The sequence below is a fragment of the Eubalaena glacialis genome, chromosome 6 (assembly GCF_028564815.1).
Source record: "Eubalaena glacialis isolate mEubGla1 chromosome 6, mEubGla1.1.hap2.+ XY, whole genome shotgun sequence".
Taxonomy (NCBI): domain Eukaryota; kingdom Metazoa; phylum Chordata; class Mammalia; order Artiodactyla; family Balaenidae; genus Eubalaena; species Eubalaena glacialis.
In genome coordinates, this window is record NC_083721.1 from 113,448,350 (window position 1) to 113,472,922 (window position 24,573).

A 24,573-nucleotide genomic window follows, 5' to 3' on the forward strand; every position below is an offset into this window, starting at 1 on the left:
GTTAAGAATACACCTGCCAATGCAGGCGACACGGGTTCGAGCCCTGGTCTGGGAAGAGCCCACATGCCGCAGAGCAACTAAGCCTATGCGCCACAACTACTGAGCCTGCGCTCTAGAGCCCGTGAGCCACAACTACTGAGCCCACGCGCCTAGAGCCGGGGCTCAGCAACAAGAGAACCACTGCAATGAGAAGCCCGCACACCGCAACGAAGAGTAGCCCCCGCTCGCTGCAACTAGAGAAAGGCTGTGCACAGCAATGAAGACCCAACGCAGCCAAAAATAATAAATAAATTAAATAAATAAATTTATAAAAAATAAATAAAAACAACAAATAAATTTTTAAAAAATCACATCCACAGTTACACAGGAAGTAAAAGCTAGCCCTTTGCCTCCAACTCCAGGACTCTGGCCCCTGCACTACCCTCCCTCTCTACGCAGAGGAATGAGCCATCATCTAAAATACATCAGCATCACTGGGTCATCAGACAGCTATGCAAAATGGCCAGTCAGTATGAAGCAAATTATATTAGATTGTTTCATATGTAGTACTATGCAAACACAGTCCCAGAAAGGGAGTCAGAACCACTTACCACCAGACTAATGTGCATTGTCTGCCCTGATTCCTGTAATTTTCTTTCTTAAATATACCAAAACTACTGGACCCTTCTCTAACAACTTCTTCCAATCATTTAATAATACCTTTTGTTTCAAATATAAGTTACCATTGAATCTGGGCATAAGACAGTCCTCAATTCCCTCATGAACTAGAATTAACCTGCTGTAAAATATTTTCATTCCATCTTCTCAGAAAAGAAATTGGAGTGAGAGCCCTCTAGCAATTCCCTACTGATGGCCATTAACCAAAGACCCAAAGAATTATTGCCCATAGCAAATGTGTAATGTCTTCAAGGACTCTTCAAAGCATTTCATATTCTGTCCTGTAAGTAAAATTTCACAGATGGATACGTTTGTTTATATTCTATATTAATCATATTTATCTTCTACATATAGGTCTCTAATGGAGATATCACTCTTGGGCTGTGCTGTTGGAAGAAAGGACAGTTGGAAGGCCAGAAAAACTTTCTGTAACTTTTTCACAGGCAACATCTATAAATGAAAGAAAAACAGGTGGCTTGGGGAACTGCATGTTCTAATGCTTACATTACAATTTGAAGGGATTGCACCATCGCTCACTGTCATTGTAATTGTCATTGCCCCACTAATCTCAAGAACTCAGCTGAGGCAGTAGTTCTAACATTGGGGTGTAAAATAGAAAGGAGCTGGCGGTAAGTAAAACTGCCTTTTTCTGAATTATATATACATTGAGCTCTGCAATAAATCTAATTTATAAATGGGCTTAGTGCCATCTGCACACACTAGTTTCCTCCTGGAAATGTCATGCTGTAAAAATAAAGGGGGAGGAGACATTTTTCATTTTTGATGATGTAAGATAGACATGAGTTTCACTGTTTTTTAACACAGTCACTAGACAAGGGACTCACAAGGCTATTGTGAATCAATGATTAATAATATGTCCATTGTTACCATGGAAACAATTACTTCTGGATCATCTCTCCTGAATACATGACAAACTGTTATTGTTTGAGTAAAGCAGAAAAGAGGAGAGTTTGTTTTTCTTTTCCCAAAAGTTGCTGCCTCAAACTGATTACCTTAATTTATATTCACCTCTGACCTGATAAATGTTATTCCAATGTCAAATAATAGTGTAGGAATTTTATAGTCCCGTGTTAGACTCCTTTAAGGAAAGTTTCTGGTCTGGAGTAAGTAAAAGACTATGTTAAGGAAGGAAAACATTATTGAGACTTTCCTTTGCCATCTAACTCTTTTTCCAGAAGTTCTTTAATAATGGCTTTAAGGTTTAAGATTTATAGATATGAGGTACATTCCCAACACCGACAAACTCATTCATGCTTTCTTTGACTGAGAACGTTCTTCTTGCTCCTTCCTCTATTATATCCCAAATGTAGGCACAGCAGCTTACAGGAGCTTCAGACAAATCACTTCAGCCATAAATAGTAAATGTGTTTCATCAAACACTTCCAGACACTTTATCCTCTTCTACTTTTTAAATGCTGATTTTTAAATAGTGGCTTAGATCTGGAAATATCTATTTTATTCCTGCCTTGGAAAGGTTTGAAAAATGAAAGTTCAGGCATTTTGAAGTTTGTGGTCCAACAAATTTTTCATTTATATGCATCAGTTAATTCAATTGCTAAATGTTTTCCTATAATATCTTTTTAGAATTAGAAATATAAAAATGGGGCAGCTCAGAGCACACTGGGATGCTTTGATAAACAGAATACATTCCGGAATTTCTATGCTACTGGTCTCTACAAAAGAAGTTTTCCACTCTTTGACCATTTCATTGAAAGTAACAGTTACAGTGAATAAGTATTCTTAAATTTCAGGACTCCAGACACTTTTACTCCATACATTTTGCCTTATAAGATTGGGATTTGTGAAATTATTCCTCCTCTGCATTATTTGAAGCCGAGGCTGAGAAAAGGACAGAGAGAAAATCTACAGGGATTTGTCTTACATTCACCTCTTTTTTTTTAAAAGTACCTTTTTCTCCTGATGCTCTCTTAGACAGGGGGCCCAGATCCCCAGGTTGGTGGTCAATGTGTTCTCCTCTGTACCCCCATTGCATGCTGAGCTCTCATTCAACAAGTTCACATTATTCAACTGTACACTTTTCAAACAAGCAAAACACATTTCCCTCCCTCATCCCCAAGGTCTTAAGGTAAAGGAAGTGGAGAAAGATTGCAAAGAATTTATTGTTGCTTTGGAAGGGGGCATTTTCACACAATCTTTGAACTCCTCTGATTGTTACTTAAGACAAATCTTAATGCCATACTCCTTCTTCTTCTCAGCTCTTGAGTGTCTACTGTCTCCTTACAAGGGGTGTTTTCTGAATAACAATCCAGGGAGTATTATTTGCCATTTTCACCAAGTTCCTGCTCTGTGTAGTTACACATTCTGAAGTGTCAATCATCTGTAAGGCAGTTAGAGTTGTTAAATCTCCAGCAGCACTGGAAAAGAAATCTAAGCATCCACTCTGGAGAGCACTTTCAAACAGGGTCTCATAAAGCCAGTGCAGGGAGGGGCAAGGCTTACCTGTGAGGCATGCCGGTGGTGTAGGCGGTGGTGTGCTCACTGGACAGCTCCCAGAGTTTTAGGTACCAGTTCATCTCCACTTCCCGCACCAGAGCCAGTTGCCGAGCCCTGAGTTGGGTTTGCCCCGAGGGGCTGAGGCTGCTGTCTTTCCCATTTTCTGAAGCTTTCTTGGGAGATTTGTCTTTGCTCCCTATGGGAAGCCCAGATAGTTTCCTTAACTTGGGGTTCTCTTCCAAGATCTGACTCCCTGCCGTCCCGGTCCGGGCTGCCAGCATCCTGGAGGTTCGTGTCTGTCTTTCAGAGAAGACTCGAAGTCACTGTCACCAAAGTAATTTGAATTGATTTTTCTGTTTCTGCCTCCCTCCTCTTTCCTGTCCTTCCCCATCCCCTTAACCTTATCCTGCCGCAAAGCTGTAACTGAGCCGGCTGGGGATGAAAGGGTATCTCTAAGTTTCCTAAGGAAGAGCTAAGGCGGCCACTATTTCTGATATCCTGGAACACGGAAATTTTAAAAACAACCCCCAACGACTTTGTGGGGGTAAAAAACTGAAGTTTTACGGTGCTATTCCTTCTGCAAAGTTTGGACTTCTGCTTCATTTAACAATGATAACTCTGAACCATAGAGTTTGGTAAATTATATTTGATCATCATTTTAGAGTTATAAAAAAAACAACTAGAGGCTCATTAGGCATTCTTAGAGTCCCTTTAGAGTTTTTAAAGTTTTAATGTGAATTTCCTCAAATAAGTTTAACAATATCAAAGCACGGGCAGGATTATTCCTTTTGTGTAAACATTAAAATAATATTTTCAATCTATTTTATAATCCTTTGGGAGAAGGAGGTTTTTCGAATGTCAGTGAACCACACATGTCAAACATGCTTTCATTTCTGCAGCCTACCATAACTGATTCAGTAACTGACCCTCTCAATACTTATGATGGGTGGAAGCATAAGAATCACCTTACAATCGAGGAGACTGAGGCTTAAGTTGGAATGAAAAAAAAATAGTAGATAGGAAGTGGTGAGAGCCTATGTGTGCATGGGTCCAGATGTGTGGGGGGGGGGCGGGTATGTGCCCACTGCACATGAAAACTAGCTCTGAAAGATGGAAAGAAAATTCAGTTAATGACCCTTGTGGTTAAGATGCATGGAATTGACCCACATGCCTACCAACCAGTCTGACCTCTGTCCTAGCTCAGGGGACAATGATATCAGTGCCCACTTAGATGTCTACCACAAAGTTATTTGGTGATGCCCTAAGCCCCAGGCATCCCCCTAATCAGCCTCAGTCCCTCCTGTATGAACTGCCTCAGTGTCGGCTACATGTAAAGAACTCAGGAAAGTTAGTGAATTTCTCTGTCCATGCAAGACCATAAGTTACAAATCATAGAGGTATAGTGAGGTCTTATAGCCTCTGAGAATGGCAGGAGAGAAAGAAGGAAAGAGGCCCTTCTTAAAGAGTTAGCTCTGAGGATCTTGGCTGTTAGCCAATCCAAGCCAAGGATGAGGGAACAACAAATCACACCACGTGGACTCTCCCACATTCAGGTAAAAGCTGTTTAGTATTAGTATCCAGGGTAGTCTAGGATTAGAACCGTGACCACCAAGCCATGAGCCACCTGAAACAACTATCAAAGGGCCACAGGACAGCTGCTACCAAGCACCAGATCTGTCCCACCTGAGTCTGGGGGCTCAGGAACCTGTAACACCAGTGGCTGCAGCCTCTCCAGCTCCTCTCCCTGCCCTCCATCCCTTGAGTCATTAAAGAGCTCTGGCAACATGGTATCCATAGCAACAGACTCCTGAAAGTGTAGACTCTGGGGACAGTCTCCCCAGATTGATAGTGTTGGGGATGTGTCAACAGGGGGCTCTGCAGTGGAACTGGGGAGGGGAGTCTATGCTCATTCAGCCAAGGGGGCTTCACACTTCCCTTGGCTTGCCTTTCTCAGGAGGCAGGGTTGTTTTGTTTAAGAGCTCTGCTCTGGAGTCAGACTGCTTGGATTTGAATCCTAACTCCATCACCCACCTGCTCTGTGATCTTAGGCAAATCACTTAACCCCACCTTGCTTTAGTTTCCTCATCTAACAACAACAACAACAAAAACCAGAGGTAATTTTATATGTGTGGCAGTTTTAAAATACAGCCCTCAAATTCTTTGGCATTCCTTTCATTGAGAGGTGGGGCCTGTTTCCCTTCCCCTGAGTCTGAGTGGGCTTCTGACTGCTTTTGTTACCGAACACAAGTCCCTGTGCCGGAGGCACAGCGAGGCCAAGCAATACCAAAAGGTCGGAGTTTCGAGCAGAGAAAGGTTTATTGCAGGGCTCTGCAAGGAAATACGTGGCTCACGCCTTAAAAACCCCAAATCCCTAAAGCTTTCAGCAAAGCCCTTTTATAGGAAAGGCGAGGGAGGGGTGCAATTAGTTGTTGCAAAATTCTTGCTGTCAGACACTTTGTTCTTGAGGTCAGGTCACGATGCTCCTGTAAACCTCCACCAAAATGTTATTCTCTGTTCTGACAAGAAAGGGCAAGGCCTCAAGGCTCAACTTTCACCCTCTGAGGTCCAGGCCCTGGCTGTGAGGAGGGGGTCCCTGCCGGGGCCGGTTACCCTACCCCGGAGCCCAGCCCCAGTCTGGGTCCTCCCACCAGTGCCCAGGCCCAGCTGAGGAGGCAGACCGTCCTGAGGCGACGCCCTCAGGACCAGGTCCCCAGACCCTGCCCAGCTGTCATCACTGAGGGAGCCAGGCGCCCAGGGCCCAGCCGGCCCTGAGGCTCCCCAGGCCGCCCAAATGGGGGACGGGGGGCCAGGTCCCGTGGACTGCAACCCAGGGTGACAGCCCCTGCCATTAGGTCGCGGAGACGGGGATCGGGGAGAGGTTCGCCGCTGCCTCCAGGCCTGGGCCCGGCCAGTGCGCAGCAGTGGCGAGGGCTCTGAAGCTCTGCAGGACACAGCCCTCAGCCTGTCCCTGGCCGCCCCCGGCCCCCCGCCCCCCGCCCCCGCTCACCGGCCAACCCGAGGCCAGATAACCCCGGGGAGAAGTTCCACCCACCTCTCACCTCACTCTCCGCCGCGAGGACCACGGTCCCGCCGCCGACCATTGGCAGACCGCAACCTCTAACCACTGAACTAAGGGTCTCGCGAGATGATGGTCGTGCGCTAACGGCCGCACGCCCGCCTCGCCCCCTTACGCTTTCATCAGTAAAATATGGTAAAAGAGATGCTATATGACTTCCACAGCTACCTCGGAAAGGCCATATGGCTTTCATCCACCACTCTTGGAACGTCATTCTGGAGGAAGCGAGCTACCATGTAAGGAACCTGACTACCTTGAGAGCGTCACGGTGGAGAGTCTCATGTAGGCGCTCTCATCAGTAGCCCCAGACAAGTTCCCAGACAATGGCCAACGTCAACCACCAACTCTGGGAACAAGCCAGAGTTCGGGCTCAGTCAATCCTTCAGATGACTAGTCCCAGCCAACACCTGATTGCAACTGTATGAGATATCCCAAGTGAGAACGGCACGAGCCCTGCCCAAATTCCTAACCCACAGCATTGTGCGCTAAATAAAAGTTGCTTTCTTACCGCTAATAAATTCTGGATCATCATTATTATATATACCCTTATTATAAATCTTTAACAAAATGTTATAAAATACTTAGAACAATGTCTAGCATATATTAACATTTAATAAGTATTAATATTTATTCTCCAGGTTAGATTCTACTGCAGCACTAGAATTCAAACTTTCTGCTTATGTTTCCCTTTTAAAGTTTTGAAAAACTAAGCTTCAACTTAAACATTTTTAAATATGCAACATTTGTCATCATAAACTTAAATAGTCACAAAGGATGCCACATCCAGCATATTATAAGTATTGCCATTTAAAAAATGATATAGTTACATCACTATCTTAAATGTATCCAGTGGCATTTAAATCCTGGAACTATTTAATATCTATCCTCATCCATATTAAAAATTCATGAACATGCTCTTCTTTAGCAGTTGGAAATGTTACATTCTTCCTTTTTCTTTCTGAACTTGTTTTTCCAGTCTCTTTCTCACCCAGAATTTTTTTTTTTTTTTTTTGCTGCCTCAGTCTTTTTTTTAATTTAATTTAATTTTTTTTATACAGCAGGTTCTTATTAGTTATCTATTTTATACACATTAGTGTATATATGTCAATCTCAATCTCCCAATTCATCCCACCCACCCACCCACCCACCCCCAGATTTCCCCCCTTGGTGTCCATACGTTTGTTCTCTACATCTGTGTCTCAATTTCTGCCCTGCAAACTGGTTCATCTGAACCATTTTTCTATATTCCACATATATGTGTTAATATACGATATTTGTTTTTCTCTTTCTGACTTACTTCACTCTGTATGACAGTCTCTAGGTCCATCCACGTCTCTACAAATGACTCAGTTTTGTTCCTTTTTATGGTTGAGTAATATTCCATTGTATATATGTACCACATCTGCTTTATCCATTCATCTGTCAATGGGCATTAAGGTTGCTTCCATGACCTGGCTATTGTAAAGAGTGCTGCAATGAACATTGGGGTGCATGTGTCTTTCTGAATTATGGTTTTGTCTGGGTATATGCCCAGTAGTGGGATTGCTGGGTCATATGGTAACTCTATTTTTAGTTTTTTAAGGAACCTCCATACTGTTCTCCATAGTGGCTGTATCAACTTACATTCCCACCAACAGTGCAAGAGGGTTCCCTTTTCTCCACACCCTCTCCAGCATTTGTTGTTTGTAGATTTTCTGATGATGCCCATTCTAACCAGTGTGAGGTGATACCTCATTGTAGTTTTGATTTGCATTTCTCTAATAATTAGTGATGTTGAGCATCCTTTCATGTGTTTCTTGGCAATCTGTATATCTTCTTTGGAGAAATGTCTATTTAGGTCTTCTGCCCATTTTTGGATTGCATTGTTTTTTTTTTAATATTGAGCTGCATGAGCTGTTTATATATTTTGGAGATTAATCCTTTGTCCATTGATTCATTTGCAAATATTTTCTCCCATTCTGAGGGTTGTCTTTTCGTCTTGTTTATAGTTTCCTTTGCTGTGCAAAAGCTTTTAAGTCTCATTAGGTCCCATTTGTTTATTTTTGTTTTTATTTCCATTACTCTAGGAGGTGGGTCAAAAAAGATCATGCTGTGATTTATGTCAAGGAGTGTCTTCCTATGTTTTCCTCTAAGAGTTTTATAGTGTCTGGTCTTACATTTATGTCTTTACTCCGTTTTGAGTTTATTTTTGTGTATGGTGTTAGGACATGTTCTAATTTCATTCTTTTACATGTAGCTGTCCAGTTTTCCCAGCATCACTTACTGAGGAGACTGTCTTTTCTCCATTGTATATCCTTGCCTCCTTTGTCATAGATTAGTTGACCATAGGTGCGTGGGTTTATCTCTGGGCTTTCTATCCTGTTCCATTGATCTATATTTCTGTTTTTGTGCCAGTACCATATTGTCTTGATTACTGTAGCTTTGTAGTATAGTCTGAAGTCAGGGAGTCTGATTCCTCCAGCTCCGTTTTCTTCCTTCAAGATTGCTTTGGCTATTTGGGATCTTTTGTGTCTCCATACAAATTTTAAGATTTTTTGTTCTAGTTCTATAAAAAATGCCACTGGTAATTTAATAGGGATTGCATTGAATCTGTAGATTGCTTTGGGTAGTATAGTCATTTTCATAATATTGATTCTTCCAATCCAAGAACATGGTATATCTCTCCATCTGTTTGTGTCATCTTTGATTTCTTTCATCAGTGTCTTATAGTTTTCTGAGTACAGGTCTTTTACCTCCTTAGATAAGTTTATTCCTAGGTATTTTATTCTTTTTGTTGCAATGGTTAATGGGATTGTTTCCTTAATTTCTCCTTCTGATCTTTCATTGTTAGTGTATAGGAATGCAAGAGATTTCTGTGCATTAATTTTGTATCCTGCAACTTTACCAGATTCATTGATTACCTCTAGTAGTTTTCTGGTGGCATCTTTAGGATTTTTAAAATCCTAAATATCATGTCATCTGCAAACAGTGACAGTTTTACTTCTTCTTTACTTTTTCCAATTTATATTCCTTTTATTTCTTTTTCTTCTCTGATTGCCATGACTAGGACTTCAAAACTATGTTGAATAATAGTGGTGAGAGTGGACATCCTTGTCTTGTTCCTGATCTTAGAGGAAATGCTTTCAGTTTTTCACCATTCAGAATGATGTTTGCTGTGGGTTTGTTGTATATAGCCTTTATTATGTTCAGGTAAGTTCCCTCTATGCCCACTTTCTGGAGAGTTTTTATCATAAATGGGTGTTGAATTTTGTCAAAAGCTTTTTCTGCATCTATTGAGATGATCATATGGTTTTTCTTCTTCAATTTGTTAATATGGTGTATCACATTGATTGATTTGTATATATTGAAGAATCCTTGCATCCCTGGGATAAATCCCACTTGCTCATGGTGTATGATCCTTTTAATGTGTTGTTGGATTCTGTTTGCTAGTATTTTGTTGAGGGTTTCTGCATTTATATTCATCAGTGATATTGGTCTGTAATTTTCTTTTTTTGTAGTATCTTTGTCTGGTTTTGGTATCAGGGTGATGGTGGCCTCGTAGAATGAGTTTGGGAGTGTTCCTTCCTCTGCAATTTTTTGGAAGAGTTTGAGAAGGATGGGTGTTAGCTCTTCTCTAAATGTTTGATAGAATTCACCTGTGAAGCCATCTGGACATGGACTTTTGTCTGTTGGAAGATTTTTAATCACAGTTTCAATTTTGTTACTTGTGATAGGTCTGTTCATATTTTCTGTTTCTGCCTGGTTCAGTCTTGGAAGGTTATACCTTTCTAAGAATTTGTCCATTTCTTCCAGGTTGTCCATTTTATTGGCATGAAGTTGCTTGTAGTAGTCTCTTAGGATGCTTTGTATTTCTGCGGTGTCCATTGTAACTTCTCCTTTTTCATTTCTAATTTTATTGATTTGAGTCCTCTCTTTTTCTTGATGAGTCTGGCTAAAAGTTTATCAATTTTGTTTATCTTCTCAAAGAACCAGCTTTTAGTTTTATTGATCTTTGCTATTGTTTTCTTTGTGTCTATTTCATTTACTTCTGCTCTGATCTTTATTATTTCTTTCCTTCTACTAACTTTGGGTTTTGTTTGTTCTTCTTTCTCTAGTTCCTTTAGGTGTAAGGTCAGATTGTCTATTTGAGATTTTTCTTATTTCTTGAGGTAGGATTGTATTACTATAAACTTCCCTCTTAGAACTGCTTTTGCTGCATCCTATAGGTTTTGGATCATCGTGTTTTCATTGTCATTTGTCTCTAGGTATTTTCTGTTTTCCTCTTTGATTTCTTCAGTAATCTCTTGGTTATTTAGCAGCGTATTGTTTAGCCTCCATGTGTTTGTGTTTTTTACGTTTTTTTCCCTGTAATTTATTTCTAATCTCATAGCTTTGCAGTCAGAAAAGATGCTTGATATGATTTCTATTCTCTTAAATTTACTGAGACTTGATTTGTGACCCAAGATGTAATCTATCCTGGGGAATGTTCCATGTGCACTTCAAAAGAAAGTGTAATCTGCTGTTTTCGGATGGAATGTCCTCTAAATATCAATTAAATCTATCTGGTCTATTGTGTCATTTAAAGCTGGTGTTTCCTTATTAATTTTCTGTCTGGATTATCTGTTCATTAGTGTAAGTGAGGTGTTAAAGTCCTCCACTATATTGTGTTACTGTCGATTTCCTCTTTTACAGCTGTTAGCAGTTCCCTTATGTATTGAGGTGCTCCTATGTTGGGTGCATATATATTTATAATTGTTATATCTTCTTCTTGGATTGATCCCTTGATCATTATGTAGTGTCCTTCCTTGTCTCTTGTAACATTCTTTATTTTCAAGTCTATTTTATCTGATATTAGTATTGCTACTCCAGCTTTCTTTTGATTTCCATTTGCATGGAATATCTTTTTCCATCCCCTCACTTTCAGTCTGTATGTGTCCCTAGGTCTGAAGTGGGTCTCTTGTAGACAGCATAAATATGGGTCTTGTTTTTGTATCCATTCAGCAAGCCTGTGTCTTTTGGTTGGAGCATTTAGTCCTTTCACATTTAAGGTACTTATCAATATGTATGTTCCTATTAGCATTTTCTTAATTGTTTGGGGTTTGTATTTGTAGGTCCTTTTCTTCTCTTATGTTTCCCACTTAGAGAAGTTCCTTTAGCATTTGTTGTAGAGCTGGTTTGGTAGTGCTGAATTCTCTTAGCTTTTGCATGTCTGTAAAGCTTTTGATTTCTCTGTCAAGTCTGAACGAGATCCTTGCCGGGTAGAGTAATCTTCGTTGTAGGTTCTTCCCTTTCATCACTTTAAATATATCATGCCACTCCCTTCTGGCTTGTAGAGTTTCTGCTAAGAAATCAGCTGTTAACCTTATGGGAATTCCCTTGTATGTTATTTGTCGTTTTTCCCTTGTTGCTTTTAATAATTTTCCTTTGTCTTTGATTTTTGTCAATTTGATTACTATGTGTCTTGGCGTGTTTCTCCTTGGGTTTGTTTATCCCTTACCTAGAATTTTATTCTGATATAAAATACTAGTATGCTGGAAAATATTTTACAGATGTCCCTATCAAATAATTCCCTGCAACAAATATATGGACATAAATTAAAATGTTAAATTTTTATATTCTGTGTCCATAAGACTCTAAGTATTATAAAATATCTTAGGGGTTGAGTTATTGTGACAATTATTATTGGACATAATTGGTCAAAACTAGATTTTCTGAATTTTGATAAGTTACTGCTTAACATAAAAAATAAAATTTTGTTGAAAATGTATCTTTTAATGACATGGATAGGGTTGGGATTTTTTTTTTTTCTGAATTAGGTCATGTATCCATAGAGTAATAGTATTTATTGGTAGAATGAGACAAGATTCAGTATCAAGCCTATTCCCTTTTTTTTTTTTTTTTCTACTTTTAAAGATATATGTTCTGGGAGACCTTGTTCATATAGATAAATAAATGGAAATTGAAGACATTTTACTATAGTAAAATTATTCATTCTTTAAATGTCTTCTCAGATAAATATATAAAAATCACAATGTTGTATCATTTTTAAATTATGTATTAATATCTATCCCCTGAAAACTCTGAAATGGGGAGTTTTAGAAGGCAGTGACAATGGAGTGATATGATCAGGTTTATGTATTAAAAGCACCTCTCTGGCTACTCTGCTAGAACAGACTGTAGGGGGTCAAGGGAAGCAGAAGAGAGGACAGTTTGGAGATTGCTGCAGTAATCTAGGAGAGACGACCAGGGGGTAAACAATGGAGGTTAAAAAAAAAGTGTTCAGACTGCATGCATATTTTGGAGGTGGAAAGGACAGAATTTCCTGGTGGACTGCTACCAGGAAAGCAGAATAAAAGAATGAGAGGAGTCAAGAATGGCCCAAAGGATTTTGACCTGAGCCATTTGCTGAGACTGGGAAGATGCAGGAGCCTCAAGTTTGCTGGGTGGGGGTGTGTATAATTAGAGGGTTGCTTTGTATTTACTCACATATTCACCATTTTTGATGCTCTGAGGATCCATGTTTCCATCCATTATCATTTCCTACAGTCTGAAGAACTTCATTCAATATTTCTTATAGATCTATTAGCAACAAATTCTCTTTTATATAAAACTAACTTTATTTTACCTTCACTCTTTAAGGGTATTTTCTCTGGGTTCTTTTTCTTCCATAACTTTCAAGATGTTTTTTCATCTTGTCTTCTGACCTCCACATTTTCTGATGAGAAATCAGTGATGTCAAGTTATTTTCCCTCGTTTGCAGTGGGTTGGGTTCTTGCTGGATGTTTTCAATATTTTCTATTTATCTTTGGTTCTGAACAGTTTAACCCTGATGTGCTCAGGTTTCTTTGTATTTATACTGCTTGGGATTTGCTGAGCTTCTTGAATCTGTAAATTTCTGTCTTTCACCAAATATGGGGAAACTTTGGCCATTATTTTTATAGTCTCTTCTCCTCTGGGACTCCAACAACACTTATATTAGATCTTTTGATACAGTTCCTCATGTTTGTGAGGCTCTGTTCATTGTTTTTCATTCTTATTTTTCTCTTCTTTAGATTGGATAATTTTATTGATCTCCCTTCAGGCTCATTTTGTCTATATTCTGATGTTAAGTGTATCCAGTAGCTTTTTAATTTCAGATTGTGTATTATTCAGTTCTAGAATTTTCATTTGGTTGTTTTCTATAGTTTTATTACTCTGATGAGATTTCTTATCTTTTCATTCACTGCAAGCATATTTTCCTTTACCTCACTGAGCAGAGTTATAATAGCTGATTTTAAATCGTTACCTGGTCTTTCTCTCACTAATCATTTCAAAGTTTTATCCAGTCTACATAACTGACAGATAAATTTCTCTTAAAAACAAACAAACAAATGGAAGTGGGGGAAGAGAAACATGTTTAAATTATATCTCTATCTTGCCCCAAATCCTTCAATGTTTCCCTTATACCAGAGGATAATGTTGAAATTCATCAAACTGATTTTATTTACTTATTTATTTTTTTGGCCACGGCTTGCAGCTTGTGGATGTGGGATCTTAGTTCCCCAACCAGGGATCGAACCCAGGCCCTCAGCAGTGAGAGCCCAGAGTCCTAACTACTGGACCACCAGGGAACTCCCCATCAAACTGATTTTAAAGGCGAATCATTATCTGTCTCCAGTCTAGGTTTTCAGTTTCATATCCAGCTGCCTCTCTCCACAAAGAATGTGTTCTAATTCGATTGCTTTACTCCTGGTTTGCTCACTGGTCCCCTAAAGTACCTACTGTTTCCTGCCACCTCATTTTTATCACTCCTTCCCCTCTCTTCCCATTAGTAATGCTTTCTACCTACCCTCTTCCTTATTTCCTCATTGAAATCCCAGGCTGTCATAGGCCTCCTCTGACTCCTATAGCCTGAAAGGAGCATTTCCTTCACTGCTCATTTCATCCCTATTGTCTGAACTAATTAGGGTACCTTGTTCACACATGCCTTTGTGACAACTTCTTACTGCTGTCTTGGACTATTTTGCTCTCTCTGTTGTATGTCCTGCCCCCTTTCACCTACTCTTAGTCTCTCTCCTCTGTACCTCCTTTCACACACACCTTCAGCGTCCTATCCACTGTACCTTTCTTTCATCACCAACATGGTTCTTGAAGGCCAATGACAAGGCCAGGAACCTGAAAAAGAAAGGTTTTGTTTTGCTTTATTTCTAGAAACTTGTATTTAAATAGTAAGAGTGAAAGCATAGAGCATAAGTTCATGCTGTGGGGAAGGATATTTGATTACATAAGAATTATTTTCCTCCTCTCCTTTCTCTCAGGACAAAAAGAAACTTGAGGCAGGATGAGAGAATAGGAGTGGAGTTATTGGACTGAGATGCCACTGGGCGCTGTCTACTACTCTGTATCAAAGAAGGCATCTGAGTGGGAGGAAAGCAATGGCTGAGGGAGGCATTTGGCCATGTGGGCCTGAGGGGGCAGGGCTCCCTGGGTCCCGCATACCAAGGTGACTGTAGAATGTACTGTGAAACTGGGACAGGTTTGAGAGTGAAGAGAGTGCTATTAATAACAATTACATAGAAACAACAGGCGAAACCTGGCAGTGTCCACCCTAACCCTCAGCATCGTATGGAACAGCATCCACTGTTTCTGTAGCAGTGGTCCTTCCCATCAAAAGGCATCCAGAAATGACTGAGGGAAGCCAGCAGTGATGAAAGCTGTGTCAAGATAAAGGAATTGCAAAGTGGCCTGATGTGAGGGAAGGAAGTCTTACCCCAGGGGGACGAGCAGCCCTGAAGTACAGGCCTGTCAGGGTCGAGGATTGCACTGAGACCAGACAGTCTTCCTATGGTCAAGACAATATATAAGTCCCCCTAGAAACTTAGATCACCCAAAAAAGAAAGGAGGCAAGGAGACAATCTGAAACTGACTGAATTTAACATTCAAAAGTGACTGTTGATCTTGAATTGGCAGAATTTTTGTTCAGCTCTCAATGGAAATGAAGGTTTTGTAAGATAGACACTGAGGAATATTGATGTTTTTGTATTCCTGACTGCCATGTCTGTGTAAAATTTAAAACTCTTTCAACCCTCATCCTAAGACTGTTGATATTTTTATAGTTTCAATGTCCCCCTGCGTCGTCTGAACTTGGTGGAGCTTAGTAGAACCCATCAGGCCATTCCCAGGTAAGTGAAACACATGTACATCTGCCACAGGCAGGATTGCATATATAGGCTAGGATGGGTAGAGTTTAGAGGGAAGAGCATGAGGATACTAACCTTCAAGTCTCAGCAGGAAGAAGTTTGAACCAGAGCCTTTTCCAAATGAGGGTCACTACTTTCAGTCAGAATAACAACAATATTTATCACAGTGGCTAATACCCATGTGGTTAGAGATTCGAATCACTTTCACATGTATTCACATTTCATTCTCCATTTTTAGATAAGGAAATGCAGGTCCAGAAAGGTTGTGTGACTTGCTTGACTTTAACCAGCTTTCAGGGACTCAAAACCAGATACTGTGTTTCATAGACCATACTTCTTCCCAAATTGCCAGTTTAAGGACCAGCACCCAGAGACATGGAGAAGAGTCCTTTACACCACCAATAATCTGGATTCTATCCAGGAGCAAACTCTCTATGCACTGAATATTTCTTAAGAGGTCAGTTCCTGTCACTCTCAGTTTATGATATTAATAAACAGCACATGGGTTCTTTGCTCCACTAAAGCCTTGGATTTTTTTTCTTTACCTGCCTGTTGTAGGGTTCTTCTTTCCTGTTAATTTGCTAACCATGAATTGCTATTGGTCATCTTTATTATCTTTTAAATGCTTAACACTGTGTAGTGAGTCACTTTGTATTCCTACAGCATTTTTGCTGCTTTAATAGGCTACACATTTCTTTTAGAATAGCATTGTTGAAAGAAAATGCAGTTCCTCTTGATAGATTTTAGAACATTGCTATTTATAAAGCATGGAGAAACCCTCTCTGAAAATATTTAAGTGTTTGGTAAACAAAGAAAACACCCTGAAGCCATCAGTGCTATGTGTGCTGAAAGCTATGCTATCTCTGCAATCACTGTTTTAAGGAAACATCAGAAAAAACCACTCTTGGTATGGAGAAAAGGGAACCCTCCTACACTGTTGGTAGGAATGTAAATTGGTACAACCACTTTGGAAAACAGTATGGAGGTTCCTAAAAAACTAAAAATAGAGTTACAGTATGATCCTGCAATCCCACTCCTGGGCATATATCTGAAGAAAACTCTAATTCAAAAAGGTACATGCACCCCAGTGTTCATAGCAGCACGATTTACAATAGCCAAGACATGGAAGCAACCTAAATGTCCATCAACAGGTGAATGGATAAAGAAGATGTGGTACATATATACAATGGAATATTACTCAACCATAAAAGAGAATGAAATAATGCCATCTGCAGCAACATGGATGGACTTAGAGATTATCATACTAAGTGAGGTAAGTCAGAAGGAGAAAGACAAATACCATATATCACTTGTATGTGGAATCTAAAGTATGACACAAATGAACTTATTTACAAAACAGAAACAGACTCACAGACATAGAAAAAAACTTATGATTACCAAAGGGGAAAGAGATGGGGAGGGATAAATTAGGAGTCTGGGATTAGCAGATACACACTACTATATATAAAACAGACAAACAATAAGGTCCTACTGTATAGCACAGGGAACTACATTCAGTATCTTGTAATAAACCATAATGGAATAAAATATGAAAAAGAATATATGTGTTTACACACATACACACATACACAAAACAGAATCACTTTGCCATACACCAGAAACTAACACAACATTATAAATCAACTATACTTAAATTAAAAAATGCTTAACAGGAAAAAACGACTCTCCTCTATGAGGCTTTATAGCCTCTTACAGAATCTAGAGACTTAGAAATCATCTACATTTTCTCCATCTTCTCCCCTTTGAAGGAGAAGAGGGGTCCCAAAAAGGAAAAGTAGAGAGTGTGCAAAATGGGGGGTAATTATTTTCTTATTTTTTAAGGTAGACAAGTTCTGATGATAAGTGCCACTTAAATCCATGGCCTCGAACCTGAGGCAGGCCCTGTTCCTAGGTAACAACCAGGATCAATGACATTTTGTGATATTACAGGAAACGTTTGGGATGTCAGACCAACAACAATCCTGTCCCAACCATTGCCCTTTATTGCTATAATTCACTCAAACTTCTTCCTTTAAAACTTGAAAGACCACTTGTTAATAGACTTAGAAAGCACTTCCAGTTCATAAAAACTATTTTGGGGTCCAATATCTAAATCCACTCCGCCCTTCTTGGAGTATTGATGCGGTGATGATTTTGATCAAGTTCCTATTTAGGTCCCAGTCCTAAGGGCTGACCCCAATTCAATCACTTACAATAAAAATAACAAACCTGGGCTCTTAGCATGCAGTTCAGTATGAACTCAAATATTTCTTCAGCCCCACATTGGAAAAGCAAGTAATGGCCCACGTTTATGATGTATTGTTCCCACCTTTTGTAGGCTGATACTGCCTCACTACCTGGTAGAAAAAGTGACTCCATTTCCCACCCATTCTTGATCCTCAGGAATACCATTTTGTGTAAGATTAAACTCACTAAAATATTTTGAAGAAGACTTTCACTGATATTTTCCAACGTGATGATCACATTTCCTCAAGTTAAGAGGAGCCTCATTAATAAAATCCACAAACATTATGAATGAGAATGTGACTGGCAAAAGTAAAACAAGACATGTATTTAAGGAAGTGGTTGTCCAATGAAAAGAGAGTCTGAGAGATCACTTAAATCTGGAGAAGCAGAAGTAGTTTAATGAGATTTCACATCAGACAGAGGTTGGCAACCCAGGCTCTGCTGCAAATGAGCTGTGTGACCTGGGAAATTTGATTAACTTCTCTGAGTCCCAGTGTCCCCATTGGCACAAGCAGGAAGTACAGATTACAATTTCTATGAGAATTATAGATAATGAGTAGAAAGTATAGTGCTCAATAAAACTGTAGACATTATTATGATAACATCTTATCATTTATTGTTACATTATTTACATTTTAACACCTAGAGTGTTTTATAAATGTGTCAGTAAAGGATGGTGTGATCTTCTAAACAGATATGCTGCCCATCTGGGGCTAGAGAGGCCATGTGTCATCCCAGAAAACAGGAGATGAGGATATGGAGATTGCAGACAACCTTTTTCAGAAGATTGCAGTGACGTGGGGGAGAGAATATAATGGTAGCTAAGGAGAAGTAGGTGTTGAGGGGGAGTTTTAAAGATGGGACAAGCTCAAGCAAATTTGATTGCTGTAGGGAAGGGAGAATCCAGTATGAGGGACAGGCTGAAGATCCTAGAAAGAAAAGATGACAGACAGAACAAGGTCCCCAGTAGATGGGGTCAGGGAATCCAGAGCACAAGTAGATATATTGGTTTCAGGCAGGGGCTGGACAATCTGTTAGTACAACAGGAGAAATGGTGGGAAGAGGGTGGATACAGACGCAGGAGGGTTTAGAGTTAATGGAAGGAAGTTGAGGAGGTTGCCTTCTGGTGGTCTCTGTCCTCTCTGTGATGTAATAATGAAGGGGTCACTTCCCTTATGGGGATGAAGGAGTCATTGGCGAGGCCATGTATTTGAGGAGAGGATGTGCTCAGGTACTTTGCAGGAGGAAACAGATGGCACACTCCAAAGAGTTTAACTAAAGATAATTAACAAGGGGATGAGTCACATAGATGTGGACTGGGTTAAGGGAACAAATAAGGGAGGATGAGGTACCCAGGAACTAGCAACAGTGGGCAGGAAGAGGGAAGGGAGCCCTTGAGTGCTGGAGCCACGAAAGGGGAATTGCTCAACACAGACATTAGTCAGAGGGACTCGGCCCTTCCCAGGCCCATGCGGAGACAGGGAGGAAGCAGGGAAATAGAAAACCTAACCTCTCTGTCCTCTTGGCCTCTGATTCTTCTGTGGGCACCTCCCTTGACCAAACCCAACAGGAAGCTAGAGGGCAAGAAACCAGATGATGTCATCTGTAGAGTTCAGACAGTCAGGGCACAGAAAAGACATGGGGGAGAATCGATCCACAGGAGAAACAGCAAATAACCAACAAGTGGAGAATGTTTGAAATGGCCACTGTGGAAGATGGATGAGGAGCTGCCTAGGGATGGGGCCTGCCTGAGGTGGGAGGCCATGAATTTCAGTGGCACTTGCGAGTGCTGGCCTGTGGTTGTCCCTGGAGTGCTCAGCAGTCGAGGTGTAAGCACGGAGAAATGGGATGGTTTGGGTGACCCAAAGCTGGGTTTTTTCTGGCAGGTGGGATGGAAGCCCAATGGGGGGGTTGAGGAAATTGGCACTGGAAAGACATGTGATGGATAATGATGTGTAAGATCTGTGAACAAGACACTGAAAAGAAGAAGCTGCTGATAGAAAAAAAAAAAAAAAAAAGGTCAAGTTCTTGCAGGCCAGGCCCATTGGTTCACTGCTGCTTCTCTGTGGTCTCTGAAGGGTCAGGGCTGAGTGGACAGGTGGCTGAGATCAATACAAGGATTTAGTTCTGCTCGCTGGGCCTCCTGCCATGGGTGTCTCTTAGGTTGCGATTGTTAGTTTTTGCCTGGCATGTCTTTTTTTGTTGGTAAATGGCAACTCCTCTATTCCATGTAGATATCATTGGACTATAAATCACAAGGCCTACATCATATTGGTGGCCACATCATCCAGGCCTTTGTATTTTGAACACTGTGGTATGTCATTTACAAGCTATAATGAACAAAATCCAATCAGAGCCCTTCCACAGGATTTGGTATGTGGACACGGTGGGGGAGAGAGGATCTCTTCCTGTTGAATTGTAAACCTAAGTCTTCCAGGGTCCACCTTGGCCACACAGGCCATCCAGCCCCCTGTGGTCATTCCACCTTTCACCTTGGAGCTGATTCAGTTCAGTGTTGGGGCAGCTTGTGAGTGAATGATAACATCATCAAGAATCACAGAATCATAGACTTTTCTGGTCCCTGGCCAAGCCCCTTAATTTTACAGATGAGTAAATTGATACCAGGGGGGCCTAAGAGACTTGCCTATGATTTCCTAATTATAAAGCAGTGGAGGAGGTGAGTGAAAAGATCCAGTATTTATTGAAATGTACTGAGTGCTAACCACAAGCCACACTGTGGGCTTTATATACATTCCTTCGTCCTTCAAACCATCCTGCAACATTGGTTTATCACCAGCATCTTCCAGATGAGGACACTGAGGGTTACAGATTTTCAGTAACTTGCCAGGGACAAGTTAATGGCTGGGCTGGAATCCATGCTTTGGTCTCTCTGCCCCAAAGCTTCCCAGTCTTTAAACTCCACAGCGCCAGCTCCCTATTGCAAAGATAGAATGAAATTTTGAGGAGTTATAATATAGCTTTAAGTTGAAAACTTCTCAAGTTGATACTACTGGCTGGGATACACAGGAAGTTGGCCTTTTCCATGATCTCTCTACCATAAAATATTTGTAGTTGTGACCTTTTGGGAAAATCTTAGCACACATCATGTCCTTAAACAGTGAAATGTGTTACAAAAACACCAGGCTTCCAAATAGCTTCTTCCATTATTATGATGGGATAGGAAGAAGGGAGAAAATAGAAGACGCTTTCACTGTCAAAATAAAATGTTGCTGACTTCTGCCAAAGCAGTTATTCCTGGAATGTCTAATTATTAAACCAGAGGCTGTTATCGAAAAGTCAAGCATTTCATTCTCTTCATTCCAGCAAGAAGCCCTTAGGAAGCTTAGTTTAGCAACAGAGGGGAAAAAAATCCTTCTTCTTAGAACTGTGCAAACTTCAGTTTTATTTGAAAGAAAATCCTGCCATCTCCTTGGCAAGAGCTGCATAGCATGCACAGTAAATAAAATAGGATGACTCAAAAGAGTCCCGAATTCCTCCTGGGGCCTCTAGGCCTTCTCCTGGGCCTGGGCCTGCCCTAACTCGGCATTGAAGGGCATGCCAGGCACAGGGTACAAATCTACAGGTATAGGGCTTACTGTTCCTCTGGCTCCAACGACCCTAGGTTCTTAAATCTTCGCATTTTTATTATTATTATGTACAGTTAACATTTATTAAGTACTAATCACATGCTGTGTATTATGCTAAGACCTTGACATGCATTTTCCCATATAAATGCCCCAACAACTCTATAAAGTAGGAAGCACTATTATCTCCATTTTGTAAATGAGGAAATTGAGGCCTGAAAAGGTTAAGTAACTTGCTTGAGAGAAAACCTGTGTTTTGTGCCTCTTGGTGAATCAGAGTGAAGCCCTGTCCTTAGGCTCCTCAGCAGAGAAGAGAAGGGAAGGAAAAGAAGCCAAGCTTTCTAGCATCTACTTTGTGTCCAACACCAGGCTAGGCACTTTACATCTCTTGTCTCTCTCTTCCTCTTGATAAGCCTGGTTTATGTAAACAACCCTATTTTCTATAAGCGCTAACTAGCTGGTAGATGGTTGAGTGATGATTTGACACAGATCACCTATTCTAGAGATCCGTTTCTACATACACCATGTATGTGTAGATGACTGAAATCCTGACTGTGGTACTTTAGCTGTAGGATCTCGAGCAAACCCCTGAGTCCTAGAAAAGAGGAGTAATAATCCCTTCTTAAGTAAATAGAATGTCAACTAAGATAACGTATGGGAATCCTTACTGCATTCCGCTTTTCCACATACACACCTCCCTCCCCTGGTTTCTGCACCACCACCTGGTTGACACCTCTCAGTTCCCTCCCTGCTCAGCAATGCTCCTTAGTGGCTTATATGTGCGGCAACTGTACTTGAGCCCCAGGAGGCCTCCACATCATCTGAACCCACATCTTGGGGTGGACCTGGTCCTCACCTGTTATTTGGTAAATGTTGACTGTTGAAGATCCCCTGCTGTTTTCAGTCATAGGGACTAGAGATGTCTTTGCAAAGTCCCAAAACCCTTCAGGGATCATTTGGCTTGCTGGTCCCCTTTGGGTGACTTCAGTCTCTTTTACTTCAGAAACTCTGGCCACAAACTCAGCCCCTTCTTTAAAATCCAAACTCCCAGAGCAATGCCGCCTTTCAAGTATCCATTATCATTTTCCTTTGAAGAGCTACTTCCTCCAGCAAACATTGAATCAATTTTTTAAAACCCTATTTTCACCAAAAATTTGAGAAAATATGTAAAAGAAGGCACACTCATACCCACCCCCATGGCATTTAACCACAGTAAGAATCAGATAGTCCTAGAACTGCAGAGTCACCCTTCTGGTCCTCAAGCCAAGTACTTGGCCTATCATGTATCATGTTTGTGTGAGTCACACAGATGAGAAACCCATTGCTCTGACTGAGCAGTGACCAACAGTGCAGGTCAGCCGGGCAAGGCATTTACAGAGGTCGTTTCACAGGGCAATGCCTGAGTCAATTTCATTGTGTGTATCTAGTATTTGGATGAGGAAATTTAGACCTGTATTGCTCTTGAGCTAGGCATTTTACCAATACCACAGGATGTAAGAACAAAAGTTCTCAAAGGATTAAAAAGAATAGAACACAGTTCACTCATAAGGCACAGTTTCTTGCTAGTGCAGTGGTTTATGACCAGAAGCATCAACAACATCATCTGGAAACTTGTTAGAAATTCACATTCTCAGGCCTCAGAATCAGCATGTCAGCACCATTCTGATAAGTCACCTACAAGAGAAATGTTCTGCTAGCCAAGAGAAGCTATCTGCTTGCCAGGATGCTTTTCTAGAACCTGGACCCTGCCACAGAGTCCTGGAACAACCCTATAGTCATGAGTCCTGAAGCTCCTGGACATCTGGTCAACCCTACACACAGAGGTGTAGAGTCAGAGAGCACCCTGAAGGAGAGAAAGGGAGACCAGGGCCTATGCTGAACCTGGTACAGAGTCAGAGCACCTTTGCTCAGATGGCACTAAGGGCCCTAGCTGGAACTAACACTGGAGAGGCACTTAGAAAAATTTGAGGAAGATATTTCAAAGCATAGGAGCCCTGCAGTCTATGGGGCCCAGGGGAGAGGAGCAGTGGATGGCACAGGGAGCTTCACTTGCCCCAGGTCTAAGTACGATAATGCTGTTGGTTTCTGTCTGCACAGCCTGCTCTCACTTGTTGATTAGAACCAACCTCTACTGCTCCTGGGCCAGTCTTTGGTGCTTCCACAGAGCCCAGAAAACATTTTTCATGTAAGAAGAGCTCAGGAAAACTTGCTAATTGCTCCATACATAAATCCTATGGTTGTTTCTAACTAAAGGGAAAAGCATGTTAACTGTGGTCTAACCAAACCCCCCGTGAGACGCTTGTCTGAGTCACAGGGCAATCATAGCAAGTCAGTAGCACACTTGAGACCAGGAGAGTACTAATCAGGCCTTTCTGACTCTGAATACCTGCTCTTTCCACTATACCATGTTGTTTTGGGGCCATCAGAAGTTATGGAAGCCTGAAGTTGGGAAGGTTAGGTTAGGTGGAACCCAAACAGGGTTTGGGAGGAATCAAAAAGGTCTCTGGTAAGAGTCTCTAAAATAAAGGGTCTACAACCAAACTATGGCTACAATGGTAGGTCTGCTCTCCTTTCCTGCAAACTATCCCTCATTTAGACTGCTTTGGTTTAAAACAAATTATTTGTCACTCCTACCGAAAGTGGAATCTAATTCCCTTCCCCTCTATATGGGCTGGCATTAGTGACTCATTTCTAATAAGTTTAATATAGAAAAAGAGATACTTGCTGTCTTCTAAGGTAGGTTAGAAAAGACATTATGGCTCCCTCCTGGCTCTTGCCCTCACACTCTCTCTCTCTCTTCCTCTCTCCATGCCTTGGGAGCCCTCTACCAACATACAAGGAATGTCTGGCTACCTTGAAGCCACCGTACTACAGAGATCACATAGAAACAGTGAGAGATGCCCATGGAGCTCCAGTTGTTCCATACCCCATCCGTTTGAGTCTTCCACCAGACATGCCAGTGGGGAGCTTTCCATGCCTCTGCCAAAGCTTACATCAAATGGATCAGAGTCAAGCTGCCCCAGCCAAGACCTTGCTAAGTTACAGGTTCATAAGCAAAATATTGTTGTTTTAAGCCACTAACTTTTGAACTGGTTTGTTTACACAGCATTACATAACTAGAACACAGTCCAAACCAAAGGAAGTGAATGATACCCATGGAAAAGTAGAGGGAAACTGGCAAATGTTAGCACTTAGAGGGATGGTTTTCAGCATCTATAAATGACATATTTTTGCCTCTTTATCCAGTAAAGGTTATAAACAAGTGTACAAAATTTCTCCCTACCAGAGACATAAAGAAGCCAGTAAAATAGGGGAAGTGTTCAGTCCCTATTAGAGTTGCCCAGGAAATTTTATTCTAAATGAGATTTCCACATCC

At 41.0% G+C, this 24,573-nt stretch overlaps 1 protein-coding gene across 2 annotated transcripts in view; it reads right to left on the bottom strand.

Moving 5' to 3' along the window:
- KCNAB1 (potassium voltage-gated channel subfamily A regulatory beta subunit 1) overlaps positions 1-3,413 on the bottom strand; it is a 438,166-nt gene extending 434,753 nt beyond the window's left edge. For both annotated transcript variants that reach the window (XM_061194543.1, XM_061194541.1), the window contains exon 1: positions 3,139-3,413. In XM_061194543.1, the coding sequence (XP_061050526.1) occupies positions 3,139-3,413 (275 nt within the window). The remainder of the gene's footprint in view (positions 1-3,138) is intronic.
- Between the last annotated feature and the right edge of the window lie 21,160 nt (positions 3,414-24,573).